We start from the raw sequence: 24,542 nt of genomic DNA, 5'->3' as shown, positions 1-24,542 counted from the left end.
TTTAAATAGGTAATGTGCCAGTTTGAATGTATTGTGTCCCCCAAATGCCATTATCTTTGTGGTCTTGTGGGACAGACGTTTTGGTGCTGGTTAGATTTGCTTGGGATGTGCCCCACCCAGCTGTGGGTGGTGACTTTGGTAGGATACTCCCATGGAGGTGTGACCCCACCCATTCAGGCCTTGATCAGTGAAGCCATACAAAACCTGCTGACTCAAAGAGACTGAACTCAGTGCAGCTGTGAGTGATGTTTTGAAGAAGAGCAAGCTTGCTAGAGAGGAATGTCCTGGGAGAAAGCCATTTTGAAACCTGAACTTTGGAGCAGACGCCAGCCACGTGCCTTCCCAGCTAACAGAGGTTTTCCGGACGCCATTTGCCATCCTCCAGTGAAGGTACTTGATTACTGATGTTTTACCTTGGACACTTTATGGCCTTAAGACTGTAACTGTATAGCCAAATAAACCCCCTTTTTATAAAAGCCAGTCCATCTCTGGTGTTTTGCATTCTGCAGCATTAGCAAACTAGAACAGATTTTGGTACCAGAGAAGTGGGGTGCTTTTTGCTGCTGAGTTTGCAAATACCAAACATGTTGGAACGGTTTTTTAAATGGATAATGGGGAGTTTCTGGAAGAGTTGTGAGGAGCTTGATAGAAAAGGCCAAAACTGCTTTAAAGAGACTGTTTATGGAAATATGGACGCTAAAGATACTTCTGATGAGGCCCTGAGCAGAAATGATGAATGTGTTGTTGTAAACTGGAAGGAAGGCGATCCTTGTTTTAAAGTGGCAGAGAATTTGGCAAAATTGAGTCCTGGTGTCAGATGGAAGGAAGAATTTGGAAGTGACAACCTGGAATACTTAGCTGAGGAGATCTCCAGACTACGTGTGGAGGAGGTACCCTGGCTTCTCCTTGTAGCTTATAGTAAAATGTGAGCGGAGAGAGATAAACTTAGAACTGAACTCTTGGGTTCTAAGAAACCAGAAGCTGATGGCTTGGAAAATTATGAGCTTCCCGGGGGTGGAATTCCAGAAGCTACAGCCCAATATGAGGACGTAACCAAACATGGAACCCAGCTGCCACATCAGTACAAGCCAAGATTGGAGATGGAATTATCCAGAAAGGATTTGTGGAAAGTCCTATTGTCTGATGGCTTTGACCCCTGCTTCATGCAAAAGCCAACAGAACTTTTACGAGATCTTTATAGACAGAGCCATTGCCAGTCTGGACTGGAGGAGACAGACAAGGAAAAAAATTAAAGGAAAAATCTCTTCAAAGACAGAGCCATGGAGGTTGAGGTCTGGAGTCAGGAGGTCTAGGGCTGGGAGAGCGGAGCAGCCCACACACATGGAAAGGGTGAATTTGTCCCGGAGGTCGAGGGTGGGCATTCCACCTCGATGCTCTGGAAGAGTTTTGTCACCCCAGGCCCCAAAGAGGGTGGAGCACATTCCCAGGGAATTGGGGAGAGCCTGGCTGCCACCACACTGTTCTGAAGGGGTTGAGCGTGTGCCCCAGAGATGGAAGGGAATCCGGAAGCTGCCCTGATGTTTGAGGAAGGTGGGGCCGAGAAGGTGGTCTCTCCAATGTGTGGGTATGTTGGAGCACTCACCTAAGTGTTTGGAGAGGAAAGGGCTGCCACAAAGGCCCTTAGGAAGGGTTAGACTCCTGCTCTCTCAAGACCCAAGGATGCAACATTGTTCTGTAAATGACTCTCAGACTTTGAAATCTAATGGAGTTTGTCCTGCAGGTTTTAGGAACTGTTTTGGTCCTGTTAACCATGTTTTCCTTACTGTTTCTCCTTATGGCAATGGAAATGTTTATCCTATCAATGTCCCTCCTTTGTATATTGGAAGCATATAACTTGTTCTAAGTCCACAGATCCAAAGCTAAAGGAAAAGTATGCCTTAGGACTGACCACGCCTATATTTGATTTTGATGGGATTTTGTACTTAACTTTTGTTACTGAAATGGTTTAAGTTTTTGTGATATTGTGATGAAATGAATGTATTTTGTATTTGGAAAGATAATGTCATTTTGGGGTCCAGGGGGTGGAATGTGGCGGTTTGAATGTATTATGTCCCCCAAATGCCATTATCTTTGTGGTCTTGTGGGACAGACGTTTTGGTGCTGGTTAGATTTGCTTGGAATGTGCCCCACCCAGCTGTGGGTGGTGACTTTGGTAGGATACTCCCATGGAGGTGTGACCCCACCCATTCAGGGTGGTCCTTGATCAGTGGAGCCATATAAAACATGTTGACTCAAAGAGACTGAACTCAGTGCAGGTGTGAGTGATGTTTTGAAGAAGAGCAAGCTTGCTAGAGAGGAATGTCCTGGGAGAAAGCCATTTTGAAATCAGAACTTTGGAGCAGACGCCAGCCACTTGCCTTCCCAGCTAACAGAGGTTTTCTGGATGCCATTTGCCATCCTCCAATGAAGGTACTTGATTACTGATGTTTTACCTTGGACACTTTATGGCCTTAAGACTGTAACTGTATAGCCAAATAAACTCCCTTTTTATAAAAGCCTGTCCATCTCTGGTGTTTTGCATTCTGCAGCATTAGCAAACTAGAACAGGTAAATTAGCCTTAAAAAGTAAGGTTAATTTGAGGAATTAAAAAAGTCAATCTCCATGCACATTTAATACATTGTTTATGTGGGCTGTGGTACAAATGGGTAAATTAATGTGACTTCTTCTGACAATATCATTTGTCCATGAAATTATTATGTAATTATAAACAATGTTTTAGAGGAGAATTTAGAATACAGAAGACCTTCCACTTAAATAATTAATGAAATGAAAAGATGCTATAGCTGAAAAGGATTAATATAAGCTAAGATTTCAGCTGCCACTTTACTAAAATATCAGATTGACAAAATGGATTTTCTTCCAAATCCTTTTGTCTACATTATGAGCCTACTGTACCTATGGGGATTGTGAGGCATTATTACCCATGCACTTCTGATACTTTTTGATGTAGGGGATTTTGGGGACTATATTTACACACCACTACATTCTGCCCCAGCTCCTCAGAGGGATTCCGCATATTTTTTCATTGTTTATTAAAGTAATGATTATATCAAAATTAAAAAAATACCATAAAAAACATTTAAAACAAAACAAGGAAATAAGAAACAGACAGCTAACTAAAATAACTACTTTACTTCCAACATGTTCCTACTCTACCCCAAGAAAATAACCTAATATAGCAACATTTCTGTGAACTTGTTCCTACAATACTCACCAGAAATTAGCAAACCATAGTCATTCCTGGGCATTCCCAGAAGAGTAAATTCACCCATGATAGCTTATGTGTTCTTATTACATTATCATTCCCCCTTCATTAATTGCTCTGTATCACTAAGTCCCCTAACTTCTACATTATAAACAATTTATTTTACATTTTTCAATATTCACATTAGTGATAGCATATAGTATTTTTCTTTTTGTGCCTGTCTTTTGCTCAGCATTATGTCTTCAGTGTTCATCCATGTTTTCATATATTTCATGACATCATTCCTTCTTACTGCCATGTAGTATTCCATCTTGTATATATACCACATTTTATTTATCCACTCATCTGTTGAAGGACATTGGGTTGTTTCCATCTCTTGACAATTGTGAATAATGTGTGTTTTTGTAAGATATTAGTCTTACAAAAAGTCTTTGGATTCAACTTGCAAGAATTTTTTTGAGAATTTTTGCATCTATATTTATTAGGGAGACTGGCCTGTAGTTTTCCTTTTTTGTAGCCTCTTTGCCCAGTTTTGGTATTAGATTGATGTTCACTTCATAAAATGTGTTAGGTAGTGTTCCATTTTCTTCAGGGTTTTGAAAGAATTGAAGTATGATTGGTGTGAATTCTTTTTGGAAATTTTGGTAGAATTCCCCTGTGAAGCCATCTGACTCTGGGCCTTTATTTGTGGAAAGTTTTTTGATGACAGATTGACTCTCTTTGCTTGTGATTGTTTGGTTGAGGTCTTCTATTTCTTCTCTGGTCACTCTAGGTTGTTCATATGTTTCCAGGAAATTGTCCATTTCCTCTACATTATCCTGTTTGTTGGCATACAGTTGTTCACAGTATCCTCTTAGAATTTTTTAAATTCCTTCAGGATCCACAGTCATGTCACCTTTCTCATTCATTATTTTGTTTATATGGGTCTTCTCTCTTTTTCATTTTGTCAGTCTAGATAGTGGCTTGTCAATCTTGTTTATCTCAATGAACCAACTTTTGGTGTTATTTATTCTATTTTTTTCTATGTCAATTATTTCTGCTTTAAACCTTGTTATTTCTTTTCTTCTACTTTCCATAAGATCATCTACTTTTTTATTTACTCTTGCAGTTTCTTCTTTATGCTCTTCTAGGGTCTTCTTCATATACTTTATATCCTGTGCCATGCTTTTGTTTGTCTTTCATTCTTTGATTATTTGCTCCAAGTACTGTGTCTCCTCTGATCTTTTGATTTGGGTATTAGGGTGTAGGTTATCCATATAATCTGGTTTCCTCATATGCTTTAAAATTTTCTGTTGTTTTTGGCCTCTTGGCATTTGCTTAACTTGATAGGGTTCTTTTAGGATGTGTAGGCTGATTCAAACACTTACCTCTAATTTGCCAGAGCTACAGCTTGGTGATGTACACTTTCTCTTTCCAGCATGTGGCATCCATGAGCCACCTATTCCTCTCAAGCCAGTTCTCCCCAACTTTGTGTTTGTGGTGAGTGTGTGTCTGAATCTTGTGGGGGTCCAATTGGTGCACGATGTTTGCATGTTTAGTTCATGCTTCCTGCCCTGAATGTGGGGCATGTGTCTGAGTGGTTAGGGAAGGAGGGAAGCTTTAATAAACCCTCCAGGTGTTCCTAGAGATTTAAAGCTGTTGCCAGAGTCTAAACCTTCAGTTCAGTCTCAACACAGTTTGTCTCTGCTGCTGACCCACAAGTCCTTGGCATTGGTGCCTGGGAATTCAAAGTGTGTCCCTCTTCCAAGCCATGCCCTTTGGGCCACAGGGCAGTGTAGGGGTGCTCCCAGACTGCTTAAAGGATGGCTGTATTGGGCATGTTAATTTCCCCCTTTTCACACACCTCTGCCTTCCTAGCTCCAGGACAGTTAACTATGGGTATGCAAAAGGCTATCATCCATGCCATATATTGTGGCATGTGCATGTGTTGCTGGAAACACTTCCCATCTTGCCAGGTTGTTTGGCACAGCTTGTGGCTGTGGTGCCAATGCTGGGCAGGAGCATTTCCAGCCCACTGGGAAGATGGCTGTATGGAGCTTGGTAATTTTCCCCTTTTTGCTAACCTCTGCCTTCCTAGCTTTGAGACAGTTAGCAGCAGGTGTGTGAAAGGCTATCATCCATGCCAGATATTGAGGCATGCTCACAGGTTGTGGGGATGCAGTTCCCACAACACTTCACTCTGTGGTTCTTGCTGCCATATACACAGCCACTTTTGAATTTTTAAAACTAGTCCATCTCCAAATGCCAACCTGCATTTTCTGCAGACTGCCACATGGCTGCCAGTTATCTAGCAGGCTCACTCACTCATTTCAGAATGCACACTCCCAGTTTCACCAAGTGCATGGTCCCTGTGGATTTAGCAGAACTTGTCCAGCTGGTGCATCACTGGAAGTGGTGTTCTGGGTCACTTTCTGTCTTTTTCTAGCATTTTTCACACACGTGTTTTTTTGTTTGTTTGTTTGTTTGTTTGTTTTTGTCCCATCCCTCCTAACTACCATCTTCCCTAATTTCTTAAAATATCAATATTTTATATTGGTACATTTTAAAAATTTTGAAAAAGATACTAAATTTCCTCCTCTCCTTTTGTCCTTATTGCCCATTTTCCCTTGTTATTAATAATCTTTATCCAAATTTTATAAATGTTAGTAATGAAAGAAGTATTGTTTAATTTTACTGTGCCTTCAGCAGGTGGAGTATAGTAGGTAGAGTAAAATATATGGCTTGTAAAAATGTTTTAAAAGTTTCAGAGACCAGAATGGATCAAGAGACTTATGCTCTTGAACATACAGAGGAGGTAAAAATACAAGAGATGATGAACATGGGTTTTGCAGGTCCCAAGGAAAGTTGAAGTTGGAAGATCTGATATCCTTGAATGGCCAGCCAGGATCATCCTTCAGTACAGCATTCTCAGGGGTCTGTTGTGTATGCTTGCGAACTGTCTGTACTTGTATATTTTGAAGAACACCAGAGTTATGGAGAGTTGAGCCAGGCAGCATGTAGTGATCCAAGTTAACCATGATATCTGTTTAGTTCTGCAGAATGCTGTATTTTGCTGCAAGATTCTCTGCTGTTCTAATGAGTAATATACCTGTATATTATGTTCAAATAGGAATTACTTAACACATAAGCTCATTATATCTTTCAACTTTTCTAACAAGTTGGGAAACAATGTCATAGATGAGAGGAAACTGAAGTCACCTGGGGCAATAATCTTACTATAGCTATGATATAAAAGTGGAAAATCATGGATATTCATTGTCCTGTCATGAGTCTGTTAATTTACTTTAAATTGGTGGAGAGGGGTGTTACATAGTTATGAATGCTTAAGCACAAACTGTACACAATAATGTCATAATGATCAGTTTATTAGGAAATCCCCAGGTTATATTATACCCCATGTCTTTTGAGATTCTTTTATAATGGAGTCTTAAATAATCAGTACATGTATGTGTATATGTCCATGTGTGTGAAAGGCAGATGACTCTTCAGCACTGAGAATCATCTGACTTAAAACTCAAATGCAGTTTGAGCTTTCTAGCAGTAATCACCATTTCCTCAGTGCTGTCCTCTCATTCTATGTTGGACATTGGCAGATGGTCCTTTCTGAACATGAATGTCTCTCATGCTTTTAGGAGTTAGTGAACTTGAAAGATGTAGTTATAGACTTCACCCCGGAAGAATGGGCTCTGCTGGATGCATTCCAGAAAATGCTGTTCAGAGATGTGATGGTGGAGAATATCAGTCATCTGCTTTCAGTGGGTGAGTCTCCCAAACTTACCTATCTAATCCTCTCAAGAATTGTCTAGAGCAACTTATCTATATTGTTTGATATTTTATTTTTATATCTTATTTACATATTTTATTGCATAACATGAAAAACTACCTAAAAGAAATTTATTCCTGTACTTACTAATTACATCTAGTTTTTCACCCCACTAGAATGTAATCATGAACACAAATTTTATGTTTTTATTTTACTTAATGTCTAGCACTCAGAGCAGTTCTGGGAATCCAATGAGTATTTTCTGAAAGGATAAATAATGGATTAAATGTGTCCTAAATAGTTATTGCACCCTAGAGATTTGCTGTGGATTCTGACTATAGTCATAAAAACAGCAGGCTTATCCTTTTGCATATAAACTTAGGCTGTTCTGGACAACCTTGGTATTGGATTCTTTTCAAGTTAATGAATTATTGTGGGAACATAATTTCTTCTTTTATAGAAATACAGAGGGTTCTGCAGTCTGTCTTTGAACCTGGACATCAGAAACCTAAGGCTCTCACTGTATTTGGGCCCAAGGTCAAGATGACCCTTTGATGGTGAAAAAATGTCACTATTCTGTGTTCCAGGTACTTTTTCATTGGCTGATCTTCAATGTATATACTTAATTTCTTCTCTGATCACTGTAGTGGTTTGAAGCTATATGTACAACAGAATAAACATGTTCTTAAACCTAATCTATTCCTGCACATGTTAATCCATTTTACATTGGAAGTTTTAATGTGGTTACTTCAGTTTTGTTGTGTCCCACCTCAATCAGGATGGGCTTTATCCTAATATGGGAGTACTTTTTAAAGAATAAAATTAAGAGAAGAGAGAGAGTTAAAGCCATAGGCAATAAGCTGAAATCAGTGAAACCTGGAAGAGAAGAAACCAAGAGACACCATTATGTGCCTTGCCACATGGCAAGCTAAGGAGTAAGGTTGCCATCTCCAAGCCCCTGAATGCCACAGCCTTGGGAAGAAAGTGTTGTATTGATGATGCCTACATTTGGGACTTTTCCCAGCCTCAAAACCATAAGCTATCTCTCATGCCACCTGAGTGCAAGCCTGGACAAGGAAGGAGGGGCCAGGAAGTGGTGTGCACATCAGGGAGCAGAGCTGCAGGTATGGGGGTGGCAAGAGCCACACAGTGGGTGCCAAGAGCAGCTGCAGGTGGAGCAGGTGGTGGAGACAGAAGCAATGATAGCACCAGTTATGAGTGTGTGGATTTTTGAGTGAAACCTCCCATCCAAATGAAAAGAAACCTTCAAGGAACAATTTCTACAACAGTGAATGTGCAGAGTCATCTGTATGCATAACATGGAATGTTCTCAGTCCAGAGATAGCTGAATGGGGGTTGCTGTGTTGACAAGGAGTGAAAAGGCAATGGAAGATTGACCAAAGTATGATCGGAGAGCCAACAAACTTTGTACACACAGCTCACGTAGGATCAGGAGAACTGTTCAGTGGAATGAATTCATTTAGCTCCATTCAGAACCAAATCCTGTCCAAGGGAGGCTATGGAGGTAGGATTTGTGCCAACATGCAGATGCAGCTCATGGACACCAAGGCAGGGTAGCCCCAGGGATAGCCTTCTACAGTTATTGTGATCTTTCTTTTTAATTTTTTCATCTTGTGATTGTTTTTCTTTTATTCCTTTTTTTTTTAAATGACAAAAAAGAAGTGTGATGGTGTCTTATTCACCCTCTTGTGATTACTCCAGTGAGACATTACTGTTCTGCTCTGAAGAAGCTATTGTCAGGTGAATACTGCATTTTTTTCAGCTGGCATGCATGCATTTAGACTCATGGAAAGAGATCTTTGGATTATGGCTTAATTTTCAGTTTTTGAGTTGATATGGATCTGATCTTAGTATGACCTTTTTGTGAAGGCTAGCATCATTTGAAATACTTTTTTTCATTTTAAACATTTCTCTCCACCACCCACCCTTTACCTTATATGATTTTATTGGTAAGCAAGGGTCTACTATTTGTTAGCTTGTCACCATTTATGTATATTTTGTAAGGTATGAGACTCACAAGCTCAATGATCCTTTTTTATTTGAAACTTCAGCAGAGTAGATATCTGCATGCTTTATGAAGTTGCTTTGTATGGGAGCCCATGGGGGGCTAGAAATTAAAATTTCTTTGCTGCTATAAGTTGATGATACTGCTGCTATTAGAGAAAGTTTAGCTGTGGTACCAAGTCACATCAGTTTTACAGAAAAAGATAACTAGTTTAATTGTTTTAGAAGTATGACTTTTGGTCTGTTTTATTAGAGTTAAAATAAAAGAAAAACTTGCATTCATAAAGCTTCATTTGTTGTAAATATTCCTTATATTTATTTTGAGAGCAAGGACCTGTGATTGTGGACAGGTGTGGTAATCCTCTCATCCAGTCTGATTCTGAATAGCGTCATCTTATTAGCTGTTTAATTTCTTTGTGTACTCATTCTTTTTATTTTTATTTAATATTATGGTATCCAGTTGTTTGCAGTGGCAGTGTTGAACTTCAGGCCTCTGTTACTAACTATAGACCTTCAGAGGTGTTGGACTTTCTGTGTCCTGAATATTTTGGGGGCCATGGAAGTTGCCAAGTACAACACACTGTCCTGGCTGAATCATTGCCAGTGAAAACAACCTGGATGGTCACTTTTTATGGTATTGGTAAGAAGCCTTTGCTCAGGTTCCAAAATATGTTCATCCTTTCACAAATTGTGCTGTCTCTTTTAATATTATACCAGCCCAAATATTTCTGTAACTGTTTATCCTTCCCTATAACCACAGCCAGTGACTGTGTTCTCATTAAAATGCTTAGGTTGGCTTAGATCATATGTGTAATTCAGCCATATCTAACTACATTTGACAGAATTAATATTTCATGTGCAAAGTGGGCTTAGTTGAGAATTTCAAAAGCTATAAGGAATTAGGTAATTGACTAAAGAAACAGCAATCATTTTCCCCTCTGCTTTCTTTTATCCTATTCTTCTCATCTTAGTCCCAGGATATTGTGAAACAAGTAACTAAACAAATGTTTGTTTTTGTGTAGGCAAAACATGAAAGCATTTCTCCCCCAGTTCTTTTGAAATCAACTTACCCAGTATAGCAGGGCTCCAGATTACTCTTTCCTTGTATTTCTGCAATTTTAATCCTTCAGAGGTGTCAAAACCAAGCACACAGAGAATTGGTCTAGGAAAAACTTTTGGATCTTAGGAGCCACATACATAATAGTTAAAACAGGTATTTTGTAGTTTGTTCAGTAACTCCTAAAGTTGGATTCATTTGTTGTCACTAATTCACTGTGTGGCCATTGTACTCTGGGATTTGCCTGAGTACTCAGGTCATTCTGCCCAGCCAGAGTCATTTCCTGCCAGTGACAGTGCTGTGTATAAGCTCTTAAAAGGACAGGTTGCATTTTATTGGCATTGTCAGTGCTGATGTTATTTAGTTTATTTCTATTTTGATTTTTAAAATTAGTACAATTTTTTGAACTTGTTACATAACTCCTGGAGCAACAATGAAGCGGATGTGGCCTCTTTTTCCCAACTTATGGTTTTGTTTTATTATTTCCATTCTGCTATCATTTCTGTTTCTCCAAGGACCAAATATTCCCTTGAGCTTTGGAATGTTATCTCCATACTTTGCCAAAGGCTGGATTCTTCAGCCTGTAACTGTTCTGCAGATGCCACTAACTGTACAGGCACAGCAGCCACATTGTATACAAGAGCACAAAAGTGCTCCTGGGAAAGTGCTAATCAATGCAGGAAAGAAGAAAATGACAACAAAGAAAGAGACAATATAAAATTGGGCATATCTTTTTAGGGAGGATTGAGGATATTTGAGTGTGAAAGGGTAGAGGGAATGCAGCTTTCCCCCATTCATGAATTGTATTGTAAATCTTGGGAGGTCATTTTTCACCAAAGCAATATATCTTGTTTTTAAATGAAAGCTTGTATAAAAAGGATTTTCCTACTCAAAATTCATTAAGCTGTTAATACTTAGCTGAAATACATGTTAACAGCTGTTAAGTCAGAAAATGTAAAGATTTAACTAGTCACATGTATTCTGTTAAAACAGTGATCTGTATTCTATAAAAGAGGTACTTTTCCATGATGCAAGTGTGAAGTGGTGCCAATGAGCATAAAGCAGCATTATCAGTGGGCTTTTAAAAATACTTTGTGAGTATATTAGCTTCCACTTTTGTTATTAAATTATAGAAGTGTCATTATAGAGAGCAAGTTTGCCTTGATTTTGTTTAAAATGATGTCTGCTCAGTGCCGGGAAGAAAAATTGACATATTTTTATAATATAAGCATACTTTCTTTGTGCATTGTGTTCATTCTTGAATAAAGTCAGTCAGTATTGGCTTGTAGATATTAAAAAGAAATTATTGATTTTGATTCAATAGTGTTCTCTCTCAAAAAAACCCATAAGCTAATAAATTTCCATTGTTTCCACCAACCTATTTCATGCTATTTGTTAAGCAGCCTCAGAAACTAAAATGAATTTGAAACCAGGTGAGTGGGATTCTTCTGTTGCTCATATCAAAAATGTGGAAATGACCTTGGAATGGGGTAATTTAGTTGAAGCTGGAAGAAATGTGAGGTGCCTGATAAGAAAGACCTAGATTGCTTTGAAGAAGATGTAGAAATATGGATTTTAAAGGTACTTCCAGTAAGACCTTAAAAGGAAATGATGATGTATTATTGGAAACATGAGGAAAGGGAATCCTTGTTTTATAAATGGCAGAAAACTTCATAAAATTGATTTCTTATATTGAATGAAAGGCAGAACTTCAGTGATAGACTTCAGTATTTGAGGCAGTTTCCAAGGTAAGTGTGGAATATGCAGACTAATTTCTCCCTGCAGCTAATAGTAAAATGCAAGAGAATTGGGATAAGCTGAAAACAGAAATCCTGGACATAAAGAAACCTGAAACTGATGGTTAGGAAAATTCTGAGCTTCTGTAAAGCAAGTCCATGTGAGTGTTTAAGCATGGATCCAGTAGGTGATTTCTGTTCAAATCAGGATTGGCGGTGGTATCCAGAAATGGTCTCTGGCACATTCCTCTGATGGTTTTGACCTTTATTTTGCAAGATCAGCATGAATGGAACCATTGCCAGCCTGGATGAAAAGGGATAGAGAAGGGGCAGATTGTAGGAAAAAGGGCAGAACCATGGAAAGCTGAGGCCTGGACTGAAGACATCTTCTCAGCCATGAAGGTGGTCCCACCCATGTGAGTGCAAAGGGTGTGTCTGCTCTAGGGCTTGGGGTGGTTTGGCCTCTCCACGTATTGTTGAGAAAGATTGCTGTGACCCCACTGTTTTAAGAGGTTAGAATCTGTATCTGTGTGGGTGCAGAGTCTCCAGCTGCCACTCCACTGTTCTAATAGGATGGAGGCTTCACCCTATTGTTTACAGAGTGCATGGATCCTGCACAAGCACCTGGAAGGGGTAGGACTGTGTGCCAGTTTGGATATATTAGGTCCCCCAGAAAAAAAGTCATGTTCTTTCATGCAATCTGGTGAGGGCAGTGTATTAGTGTTGATTAGGTTGGAACCTATTGATTGTTTCCATGGAGATGTGACTGAATCAACTGCAGGCAAACTTTGATTGGATAATTTCCATGGAGATGTTACCCCATCCATTCAGGATGGGTCTTAATTAAATCACTATATAAAAGGGCTGACAAACAGCAGGAACTCAGTGCTGCTGTAGCCGAGATAGACATTTTGGAGATTGCCATTGAAAGCAGACTTCTCCAGAGTTTGCCTGGGAGAAATAAAGAGAATATCCCCAGATGCCTAGAGAGAAATGTCCTAGGAGAAAGTCTTTTGAAAAACAAACTGGGAACAAAGGAAGAAGATGCCAACCATGAGCCTTCCCAGACAACAGGGGTGTTCCAAATGCCATTGGCCATTATGTGAAGGTACCCTGTTGATGCCTTAGCTTGGACACTTTTATGGCCTTAAAACTACAACTTTGTAACCAAATAAACCCCCTTTATAAAAGCCAGCTCATTTCTGGTGTTTTGCAAAATAGCATTTGCAAACCAAAACAGGCTGCCATTTTATCAGTTTCAGAGGGCAAGATATCATTCCATGTGTGACTGTCAGACCTTCAAATGTAATGGAGTATGCCTTGCAGGGTTTGGAACCATGAACTTTGTTTTCCTTTCAATTTCTCCCTATTGGAGTGGAAATGTTTATTCTATACCTGTCCTTCTGTTGTACATTGGAAGCAGATCACTTCTTTAGATTTCACAGGTCCACAGAGGAGAATTGTGCTCCAGGACAGACCACACCCATAACTGATTTTAGTCTTTGTACTAAGCTTTGCTTCTGAAATGACTTAAGTCTTTTGGAATATTATGATGGAATGAATGCATTTTGCCTATAGAAAGAACAGGTCTTTTAGGGGTCCAGAGGTTGGAGTATGGTTTAAAGTTGTATATACCTCTGAAAAATATTTTTTTAACTCTAATCCATTCCTTTGTATGCTGACTGTATGTATGATCTTTGGATAAGGATTCTTTGGTTAAGGTGTGTCCCACCTAAATCAGGATGGGTTTTAATCCAATTACTGGTGTCCTTTACAAGAGAATAAAATGCAGACAAACAGAAACCCATCAGGAGTAAGAAACTGAAATCAATGAAACCCAGAAGGGAAGTAATAGACCAGGAGATGCTGCCATGTGCCATCTCATGTGGCAAGCTAAGGACCCACAGTCACCAGCTCCCAGCCCCAGAATGCTGCAGTGTTATGAAGAAAGCATTGCCTCAGTTATGCATTGATTTGGACATTTTCCTGACCTCAAAACCATAAGCTAATAAATTTCCATTGTTTAACAACATTCATGGTATTTGCTTTAGCAGCATAGGAAACTAAAACAAACATCTTTCCTGGACTTGATGATAATACATTAAGTGCACAGAACTCAGAATTCCATTTATTTTTTCCCAAAACCAGGAAATCAGATCTGCAAATCTGATGAAGCCTCCAAGTTCAATCAAGTAGAGAAACTGATGAAAGAAGGAATTGGATTTTTCCAAAGCCAGAATTCAGGTGAGCTCTAGGAACCTGTCATTCATGACAAGGTAAAGCCTTGTCTGTGGCTGAGTATGTTCTTGAAATATCACCTGCAGATTTCCTTAAGTAAACTACATATTCTGAAATATGGGGGAAATTTTCCACAGGTGTAGTCAGTTTTTTGGCTTCTTTAATCTGTGTTCAACTGTCTGTGACTTTGGGGAAATGGATGTTTATGTACTATTGAATTTAAACTTTCACTCAATGGCCCTTTTCCTGGTACTTCTCTTCAGTGTTTTTCCCTCCCTTTAGCTTTCTAACATACTATTTTAAAAGTGATTTTTCTTATGCTTCCATCTTGAACATCTCTTCTAATTGTCAGTTTCACATGAAGTTTTCTGCTCCCTAAAATAATAATTAATTTGATGTTCTTTCCCTGATAAGTGTCATATTTGAAACAGTTATAGGGTCATGTGGGTCTTTTCAGCATTTTCATTTCCCTAATCCTAGTCTAGCATTTAATTCTCTTTTCAATTGTTTCAGGCAGTGAAGGTGGCTTAAACAAACAAGGAATGCTCTCCATGCAACATATCTGCAGGAAAGACACATTTACAATCATACCATTGGTAAGCATCATGATGGTGAGCCCTGGTCTTCCAAATGTATACCTGGAAATGGGATAAATTAGTAATTCAATGCAATCACTTAACTGTAGGTTGGTTTAAGTGCTAATCCAGAAAAAGTCTGTGATAGTTTGAATTTAGGGAAAATTAATTTCAATAAAAAAGGATAACCTGGGTTTTAATAAAAAGATAATTGTATAAGCATGGCTCATATACCAAATATTTGAAACATTATAGTGTCTTCAAAACTGAGGAGGAGTGCAGTTTAGATTCTACAAAAGAAAAGATCTCTGCATACAGGAGAATAACATGATATATATCTAATATAGGAAAGATATTAATTGGAGACTGGCACTGAATGATTATTCTAGAATTCATATGTATATGAATTGGTTTTTATGAACAAACCTTTCACAGTCTCTCATCTGCTTTCCAGAAGCCAAATTCTAATACTCAAGAGAACAGAATTATGTGTAGTGAATTGCCAGAAGATTTTACTCAACCTGTGTTAAATCACAAGGGAAAGAAAACCTACTTTGGCAATCTGTTTGGAAAATCCCTCAATGATCAGTCATCTTTTAATCAACAAAAGCATTTTCACACTAGAAGTAAACCATATGAATGTCTTCTAGTTGGTAAATCCTTTGTTGAAAGCTCTGTCCTTACACAATACAATGGAAGTTACATTGGAGAGAAACCCTATGAATATCATCTGTGTGAGAAAGCCTCCACTCATAATTCTGGCATCAGAGTACATGAGAGACCTCATGCTGGTGAGAATCCTTATGAATGTCACCTATATGAGAAAGCCTTAACTCATTTCTGTACCTTGAGACAACATGAGAGAACTCACATTGGAAAGAAACCAAATGAATGCCGTCTATGTGGGAAAGTCTTCACTCGATGTTCTTCCCTTGGAGAACATGAGAGAACTCACACTGGAGAGAAGCCTTATGAATGCCATCTATGTGGGAAAGCCTTCAGTCATTTGTCTAACTTGAGACAGCATAAGAGAACTCACACTGGAAAGAAACCATATGAATGCCATCTATGTGGGAAAGTCTTCACTCGATGTTCTTCCCTTAGAGAACATGAGAGAACTCACACTGGAGAGAAGCCTTATGAATGCCATCTATGTGGGAAAGCCTTCAGTCATTTGTCTAACTTGAGACAGCATAAGAGAACTCACACTGGAAAGAAACCATATGAATGCCATCTATGTGGGAAAGCCTTCACTCGATGTCCTGCCCTTACAGCTCATGAGAGAACTCACACTGGAAAGAAACCTTATGAATGTCATCTCTGTGGGAAAGCCTTCACTCGATGTTCTGTCCTTAGACAACATGAGAGAACTCACACTGAAAAGAAACCATATAAATGCCAGCTTTGTGGGAAAGCCTTCCCTCAGGGTTCTTACCTTAGAGCTCATGAGAGAACTCACACTGGAGAGAAACATGATTGTCATCTGTGTGGGAAAGCCTTTACTTATCTCTCTTCCCTGAAACAACACAAGAGAATTCACACTGGTGAGAAACCATATGGATGTCTTTGGTGTGGGAAAGCCTTTACTCAATATGGTCACCTGAGTCAACATGAGAGAACTCACACTGGAGAGAAACCTTATGAATGTCTTCAGTGTGGGAAAGCCTTCACTCAATATGGTCACCTGAGTGAACATGAGAGAACTCACACTGGAGAGAAACCTTATGAATGTCATCTATGTGGGAAAGCCTTCAGTTTTTTCTCTAGCTTCAGACGACATGAGAGAACTCACAGTGAAAAGAAATCATAAATGCTATCTTTGTGGGAAAGCCTTCCCTCAGTGTTCTTCCCTTAGAGCTCATGAGAGAACTCACAGTGGAGAGAAACATGATTGTCACCTGTGTGGGAAAGCCTTTACTCATCTCTCTTCCTTGAAATGACATGAAAGAACTCATACTGGAGAGAAACCTTATGAATGTCATCTATGTGGGAAAGCCTTCAGTTGTTTCTTTAGCTTGAGACGACATGAGAGAACTCACACTGGAGAGAAACTGTATGAATGCCATCTGTGTGGAAAAGTCTTCTCTCACTATTCTTCCCTTAGAAGACATGAGAGAATTTACTGAAAAGAAACCAAATGAATGTCATCTATGTGAGAAGGTCTTCACCTGTTATTCTAGCCTTAGAGTTCATGATAACGCTCACACATAAGAGAAACACTATGAATGTCTTCTGTGTGGGAAAGCTCTCACAATATGCTCATCTGAGACATGAGAGAACTGACTCTGGAGAGAAACCTTATGAATCTCATCAAAGTTGGAATGCCTTCACCCACTCTTCTGGTTTTTGAGAACATGACAAAATATCCATGGGAAAGATACCATAAGAATATTATCTACATGGGAAACTTAGTTTATTTTCATAAACTTAGACAACATGAGAGAACTCAAATTGAGTGAAACCTTATGAATGATATATGTAAAAGGCTTCAGCCAATGTTTACTTATTAGATTATGTGAGAGAACTCATACCATAAATGATTTGAATATTTAATTGATTTCAACCCTTGAGTTATCCTTTAAACATACCAGACAACTCACACACTGAGGAAACACCATTTGTAATGAATTTGATAGAGATTTAAATCATTCTTTCTACATCAATGTAAGCCAGTTCATACTGTAGAGAATGAATATCATGTCATCTTCATGGCAAAGAATTTAGTAAGAAGGACTGATGATATGCAATGTGAGAGAACTCATGTTATACATTTTTTGAAATTTGGAGGGTCTTAATCCTCTGCTCCTATTGATAGACAAATCTTTACCAGATGAAGGAGCTTCTTGAGGAATTTCCAGGTACTTCATGCTGGAGATGTTCTTCATGAAAAATCACAAAATTCTTTATTTATACACCCACACTTGTAGGGCAATTGAGAATTCACACTTTATAAATCTCTTATCAGTCTCATGAATGCAGGCATGAAATCAGTGATCACTCATTCCTTTAGCATTAATTTTCATATGCAGAGGAAAGAAAAATCCTAAAATCAAAAAAAAAAAAAAAAAAAAAGAAAAATCCTAAAATCCATTTAGAAACATCTGCAACTTGATTTCACATCAGAAAATTCATAATGGAAAATGAAATACTTTGTGTTGCCCATTAACACAAAATTCAGCAGAGACTCAAGGTTTTGAACAAGACTTACTGTTGATATCATGTAGGATAACAGTACAAATTGTGAAGTGAATTAGGTATACTGAATTTTGAATTTGTAAAAAGTATTGTGAAGTGAGGTTAATTTAATGATCAGTTCTTGCATATATATAAGCAACAAATGTTGCTGAAAATCTAATGTTTGCCATATTCTAATTTTCTTTTTAAGCAGTTCCAGTCACAAAGATTCAAATCAATCAGATTAACTTGAAATGATAACTCAAATATCTAGAACACAACATTATTATTCTTTACTATTGTCTTGGTATTATAAAATATATGTTCATGGCAAGGATGAATGCAAACATTGATGACTAAAAACAATTTACAACTAGAGTGTCCTGGTTTAAGTCTCTTATGCACCCCATAAATAGCCATGTTTGTGTTGCAGTCTTGAGGCAGACTTTTGGGTGGGAACTTTTGATTAGGAGTTTTCCAAATAGTTGTGACCCTGCCCATTCAAGGTGGGTCTTGATTAGTTTACTGGATTCCTTAAGACACCTAAGAGGCAGCTGTAGATGTCAGACACTTGGAGATGCAGACAGAAAGCCTTTTGGAGATGCTAAGCTAAGAGATGAAGCCTGGAGTTTGCCCTGAGGAAGCTAAGACTGCCAGACACTTAGAAATGCCCAGAGAGAATAAGCATGGATGCACAGGAGCTGAGAGAGAGACGTTAACAGAGACAAGCCCAGAGACATTTTGGAGAAATCCACTTTGAAACTAAAACCCCAGAGCAAAGGATCAGCAACCAAATGCCACTCCAGCTGACAAAGGTGTTCCATTTCCCAAGCCTTTCTTCAGAGATGGTATCCTCTTGTTGATGCCTTAGTTTGGACACTTCTATGGCCTTAGAACTCTAAACTTGTAACTTAAGGGCATAAAGTGTCCCAGGTAAGGCATCAACAATGGGGTACATTCACAGAAGGATGGCCAATGGTGTCTAGAACACCTCTGTTTTCTGGGCAGTCATGTGGCTGGCATTATTCTTCCTTTGCTCCCAGGTTGTGTTTTAAAAGGGCTTTCTCCCAGGATGTTTCTCTCTAAGTGTCCGGGGGTATTCTCTTAGTTTCTTGCAGGCAAACTCTGGAGTAGCAAAAGTCTACTTTCAATGGCCGTCTTCAAAATGTGTCTCTTGGCTGCAGCTAGCATCTGGGCCAGCATGGGTCTTTTTAAAGTACTCCAGTAAATACATCAAGACCCACCCTAAAAGTGTGGGGCCACACCTCCATGGAAATAACCTAATGAAGGGTATTATCCATGGTTGGATTGGTCACATCTCCATGGAAATAATCTAATCCAAAGATTCCAACCTAATCAACACTAATACATCTGCCCCCACAAGGTTGCAGTAAAGAATATGGTGTTTGGGGGGATATAATACCTACAAACCAGCACAGCCCCGTTCCCTTCTCTTCTCCTTCTGGGACACCTATGACACACACATTCATACACTTTGCATTGCCAATAAATTCCCTGAGATGCGGCTCATAGTTTTCTATTCTTTTCCCTATGTGTTCTTTTATGTGTAGGGTTCTGTATCTCCCATCCTCCAGTTCATGAATCTTTCCTTCTGCCTCTTCAAATCTGATGTTTTATATCTCCATTGTGTTTTTAATCTCTTGTATTGTGCCTTTCATTACCATAAGTTCTGCCAATTTTTTTTGAACTTTCAATTCTTCCTTATATTCACCCAATGTCTTCTTTATATCCTTTATCTCTTTTGCCATATCTTCCCTCAACCCATTGATTTGATTTTTGAATTTGTTTAGAATTATTAAGAATTAGTTGTTTCTGTTCTTGTATCTCACTTAAATTGTACATTTTTTCCTTTGACTGGGTCCTGTCTTCATTTTTCCTACTGTGATTTATAATTTTTTGATGTCTTGGCATCTGGTTTCCTTGATTACCCCAATCAGATTTTCTCAAACCAGACAGGCCCAGGTCTCAGGAAGAGGCTGATACAGTATCAAGCTTCCCTGAGGGTGAGATCAAGAAGATTGAAAGCCTTGCCTAAGAGGCTGCTAAACTCTGAGCTTTTCCTATCCTGCCCAGATGTGGCATTTGTCAGCCTGCTGCTCCCCACTGTTGTAAAGAGGTGTGGTCCCTTTAATTCTCATTGGAACCTGTCCTGTACAGGATCTGAGACTGTCAGAAGCCAAGCTTAATTCATTTCTGACCTCCCCCCCCAAAGATCTGGGTCTGAATTATATGAGGGAGGGTAGCCACTTTAGCTGGGACCTTCCTCCCTTTTCTTAGGGAAGATACAACATTTAAGGAGTTATCTTCTACATTTGAATTCCTTCTTTGTCTCTCTCACTCTGTTAAACCCACCCTTGCCTGGGTCAGTCCTGATAATTGGAAATGCCTGAGACTGTCTCTAATGAGCTACTTGGAATAGGAGAAAAAAAGGAAAAGGAGAGAAAACCACTTTTCAGGTCCAGTTCCCAGTCCTCCAGTTTTGCTGGTCACCTGGTGTTGGTACCTGGTTCTCTGGGCCCCTTTTCTTGGGACACAGCCATTTTCCAGTATTCTGAGCTTGGCCATCTCCAAGACTGTCTGTTTTTTATTTATTTATGCATATTTTCCATTAGCCCTTCCTCCCCGCTGCTGGGAAGAAATTCATGTTTCTTTCCTGCTTGCTCTGGGTTTATCTGTGCTTGTAGCTTGTATACAGCCTCTGAATTTGTTAATTAAAACTGCAATTTGAACTTAGTTGAGTTACTTCCCTTTTCTCCAGGTAATGTTTTTCCACAGGGAAGTGTCTTAGCTCAGCCTGCCATGCTGGTGGGAGAGGGACACCAAGCTCTGCAGTTTGGGGAGATTTATTTACAGTCATATGCTGTGATCTCAGCTGTCCCACTCACTGCTGGCTGGTGTATGATATATGTCCAGTCACAAATGTCCCCCAACAGTTTCTCCAAACTGTTTATTAGTTTATGTGCTAGTTGCTCTAGAGGACTAACTAAATTCCACTCCTTTCTATGCCACCATCTTGCCCCACCCACTGAACATTGGGTTTTGGTGCTGGTGGAGCCTGAAATCAAATGCACCCTAATGTATGGGAGGAAGCCACAAATCAGAGATCCATGCTAGCCATTACTGGCTATGGGGGCCAAAGGTTTAAGGTAACACAAAATCTGGTTTTAATGCAACTTGGCTGGCTACCTCCCCAAAGCTATATATATATATTTATCCCCTATTCTGGAATATATACTGGTAATTGATATTCTACTGAGTATCACCCTGCAAACCATCATAGGGTAATTCCATTTCTGGTTTCAAGTAGTAAAAATCATCCTGAGAGGACATGCCAAGTGGTCACCAGTGAAAGTGCCTCCCCTTCAGCATACAGTAGCTATAACCAGTGTAAACTACCTGGGGCCACCAAGAAATTATTGCTACTATAAAGGAGTTGGAAAAATTGGGTATCATCCTCCCTACTCATAGACCTTTTAAAAGCCCAGTATGGCCAGTTAAAAAGTCTGATGGATCTTGGAGAATGAACATCGACTATAGAGAACTGAATAAATTAACTCCTTCCTTGTTTGCAGCTGTGCTGAATATTGCTATGCTGTTATAGGACATTATATGATTAGGCTTGTTTCATTTTGTTCAAGATCTTGTTAATGCTTTCTTTAGTATTCCCTTCAGCCCTTCTAGTTAACCTGTGCTTGCTTTCATATGGGAAGGGTGACAATGAACTTTTACTGTGCTGCCACAAGTGTACATTCATAGTTCTATTTGTTTTGGCTTAATGGCATAGGGCCTGATGAAACTGATGCCACCGGATACTGTCACTATGTTTCACTGTTTTTGTGACATTATGCTAACCAGTCATTCTCTTCCAGACATAGAAGAGGTAGCTAAAACAGTGGTGACCAAGCTTAAATGTTGGGGAGGGTTGATAAATTGACACAAATTATAAGGGCCTGGATGTTTTCTCGAATGTTTGAGTGTTGTCTGGTCCATAAGACAAGAATTATTCCTTCTGCTATTATTGGTATAGTGGAAAATTACCCTACCACATGTATCCCCAAGCAACTAATGGCCTACCTGAGTTTGTTGGGTTATTAAAGACCTTTCATACCCGATTTGGCACAATTCCTAAAACTTTTGATTTTACTGGTATGATAGGGAGACTTGGGAGTGGGATGTCCCCCAACAGGCTACCTTTGAAAGATCTAAATGTGCTGGAGCACAAGTGCAAGCTCTAAGGGTTTAGACCTCATATACCCTGTGACTTAGATGTGGCCAATACCGCTTGGCTTCTGGTGGGGTTTATGAAAAAGGCAACATGCAAAGCCTGTGCCCAGTGATTTGGTCACAGTTACGGAAAGAAGCAGAACTTCAATATAGCCTTCTAGGAAAATAATTGTGTGCAGATTATAATGCCTTATTACAAGTAGAAAGGCTACCCCAAAAAGTGTCTGGTGACCTTACAAATGGCCATACCCATACAGGGGTGGATCCATGACACCATAAACAAACCCCAATCGGGAACTTCTCAGCTAAGCACATTAACAAAATGGAAAGTTTACCTCTTACAGTGCAGCATAATCAACAGCATCCTTTAAGTGCAGAGATGCATGAAATCCTGGGGCCAGTCTCCTATGTGGAAGAACAGTTTGTCCCACTACCCTCCAACCATTCTGAAGTGGCTCCCCCTCCTATGCCCACCAATGATGGACAGGGAAGTATACCTGACTCTACCAGGTATACTGATGGATTGGCACATGGGCAGCCCACTACCTGGATGGTGGTGACCATCCAGCCTAATACTGACACCATCTGGTAGGAGACTGGGTTTCTGCAAAGCAGCCAATGGGCCAAGCTGTAGGCTGTATGGATGGTGATTTTCCATGAGCCAGATGTTTTAACTGCACAGATAATTGAGCTGTATACCAAGGCCTGATGGTATGAATGGCAACATGGAAGCAGGAGCAATGGATGGTAGTTACCCACCCCCTATGGGGGAAAGAAATGTGGGAAGACATCTGGGCAGCCTGCCTAAAACATAAGGTAACTGTTTTTCATGTCTCTGCCCATAATGCTAACTCATTGTCAGGCAATATAGTGGCAGATGCCCTGGTGAAGATCCACAGCATGACACCAACAATGCATGAAGTGACTGAATGGCTGCACCAAAAAAAAAAAAAAAAACACTCACCAGTGGTACCAGACCCTGTGGAATTTGGTGCAGCAGTTTAAACTGCCCATTACCTGACAAGAGCTAAACAAGATGGTAGATGACTGCCCTTCCTGTTTGCTGTGGTGGTCCAGAATGCTTTCTCACAAAATAAGGAACATTGACCAGGACCAGGTCCCATCACGTGGTGGCAGGTAGATTATATTGTGTTGCTTCCTCTGCCTTAGGGTGCAAGGTATGCTTTTATAGCCATGGACATGGTTACAGGATTTTTGCTAGCTTTCTAGTAGGGAAGGACAACCAGCAGACCACCATACATAGTCTAGAAAAACTGAGTTATTTCTTTGGGATCTTCACACATGTGGAAAGTGACAGAGGGACCCCATTTATAGGGCCATTAACCCAAGCTTGGGCTACTGAACATGACATCCTCTGTATATTTCACCTGCCTTACAACCCCACTGCAGTGGGGTTAATTGAAAGAATTGAGAGTTTGCCCTGGGACAGGCTGACAGAACCCATGGGTGCTTAGAGAGAAATGTCCTGGGAAACAGAAAGAAAATGCACAGGAGATGAGACAGGAGCTGGAACACAACCTGTGATCAGAAGGCACCAGCCACATACCCTTCCAGCTAACAGAGGTCATCTGGACAGCATTGGCCTTCCTTCAGTGAAGGTATACTCATGTTGAAGCCTTAATTTGAAAATTTTCTTGGACTTCAGTCTGCAAATTTGTAAAGAAATAAACCCCCCTTATAAAAGCCAATACATTTCTGATATTTTGCATAAGGGCAGCATTAGCAAACTGGAACAGTTCTTAAATATCATCTTTCTTTAAAAAAATTAAGAATTGAATAACATTTTTCCTTTATTGTTGCAGTTACTGCAAATTTAATCAGCAAAGAGGTAAATATTAGTATAATTGTTCCCTCAAACTTGAATGCATAAGGGAGCAATAAAATAGATGACAAACCTCATTTGACGTCATCCATTTAAAAGTCATTCCATCTGTCTTTAGTCTAGCTCCAGTCCCCTGATAGATTCCTAGAATAAGATTGTGTCACTGGGTCCATCCCCAATTGTTGCAGTAACTGTAAGGTTACAGTAACATTTTATTCTGGACTACATGACTGGTAGTTGGGTTTTTTTCTAGTTTGCTAATGCTGCCAGAATGCAAAACACCAGAAATGGATTGTCTTTTATGAAGAGGGTTTATTTGGTTACACAGTTACAGTCTTAAGGCCACAAAGTGTCCATCAACAACTGGTACCTTCACTGGAGGATGGCCAATGGTGTCTGGAAAATCTCTGTTAGCTGGGAAGGCACCTGGCTGGTGTCTGCTCCAAAGTTCTAGTTTCAAAATGGCTTTCTCCCAGGATGTTCCTCTCTAGGCTTCAGCTTCTCTCCAAAATGTCACTCTCAGTTTCTCTTGGGGCATTTGTCCTCTCTTAGCTTCTCCAGAGCAAAAGTCTGCTTTCAATGTCTGCCTTCAAACTGTCTCTCATCTGCAGCTCCTCTCTTCTCAGCTTCTGTGCATTCTTCAAAGTGTCCCTCTTGGC

At 39.6% G+C, this 24,542-nt stretch overlaps 1 protein-coding gene across 1 annotated transcript in view; it reads left to right on the top strand.

Annotated features, from left to right (window-relative positions):
* LOC119532507 (zinc finger protein 596-like) overlaps positions 1 to 17,715 on the top strand; it is a 40,146-nt gene extending 22,431 nt beyond the window's left edge. The window contains exons 3-6 of the mRNA XM_037834981.1: positions 6,860 to 6,986; positions 13,957 to 14,052; positions 14,560 to 14,642; positions 15,076 to 17,715. Of these exons, the coding sequence (XP_037690909.1) occupies positions 6,860 to 6,986; positions 13,957 to 14,052; positions 14,560 to 14,642; positions 15,076 to 16,431 (1,662 nt within the window). The 3' untranslated portion in view covers positions 16,432 to 17,715. The remainder of the gene's footprint in view (positions 1 to 6,859; positions 6,987 to 13,956; positions 14,053 to 14,559; positions 14,643 to 15,075) is intronic.
* Positions 17,716 to 24,542: the final 6,827 nt, after the last annotated feature.

The sequence above is a fragment of the Choloepus didactylus genome, chromosome 4 (genome assembly GCF_015220235.1).
Source record: "Choloepus didactylus isolate mChoDid1 chromosome 4, mChoDid1.pri, whole genome shotgun sequence".
In the NCBI taxonomy this organism is placed as follows: Eukaryota; Metazoa; Chordata; class Mammalia; order Pilosa; family Megalonychidae; genus Choloepus; species Choloepus didactylus.
Note: the sequence above shows the minus strand (reverse complement) of the source record. Positions and strands in the feature narration are given on the sequence as shown.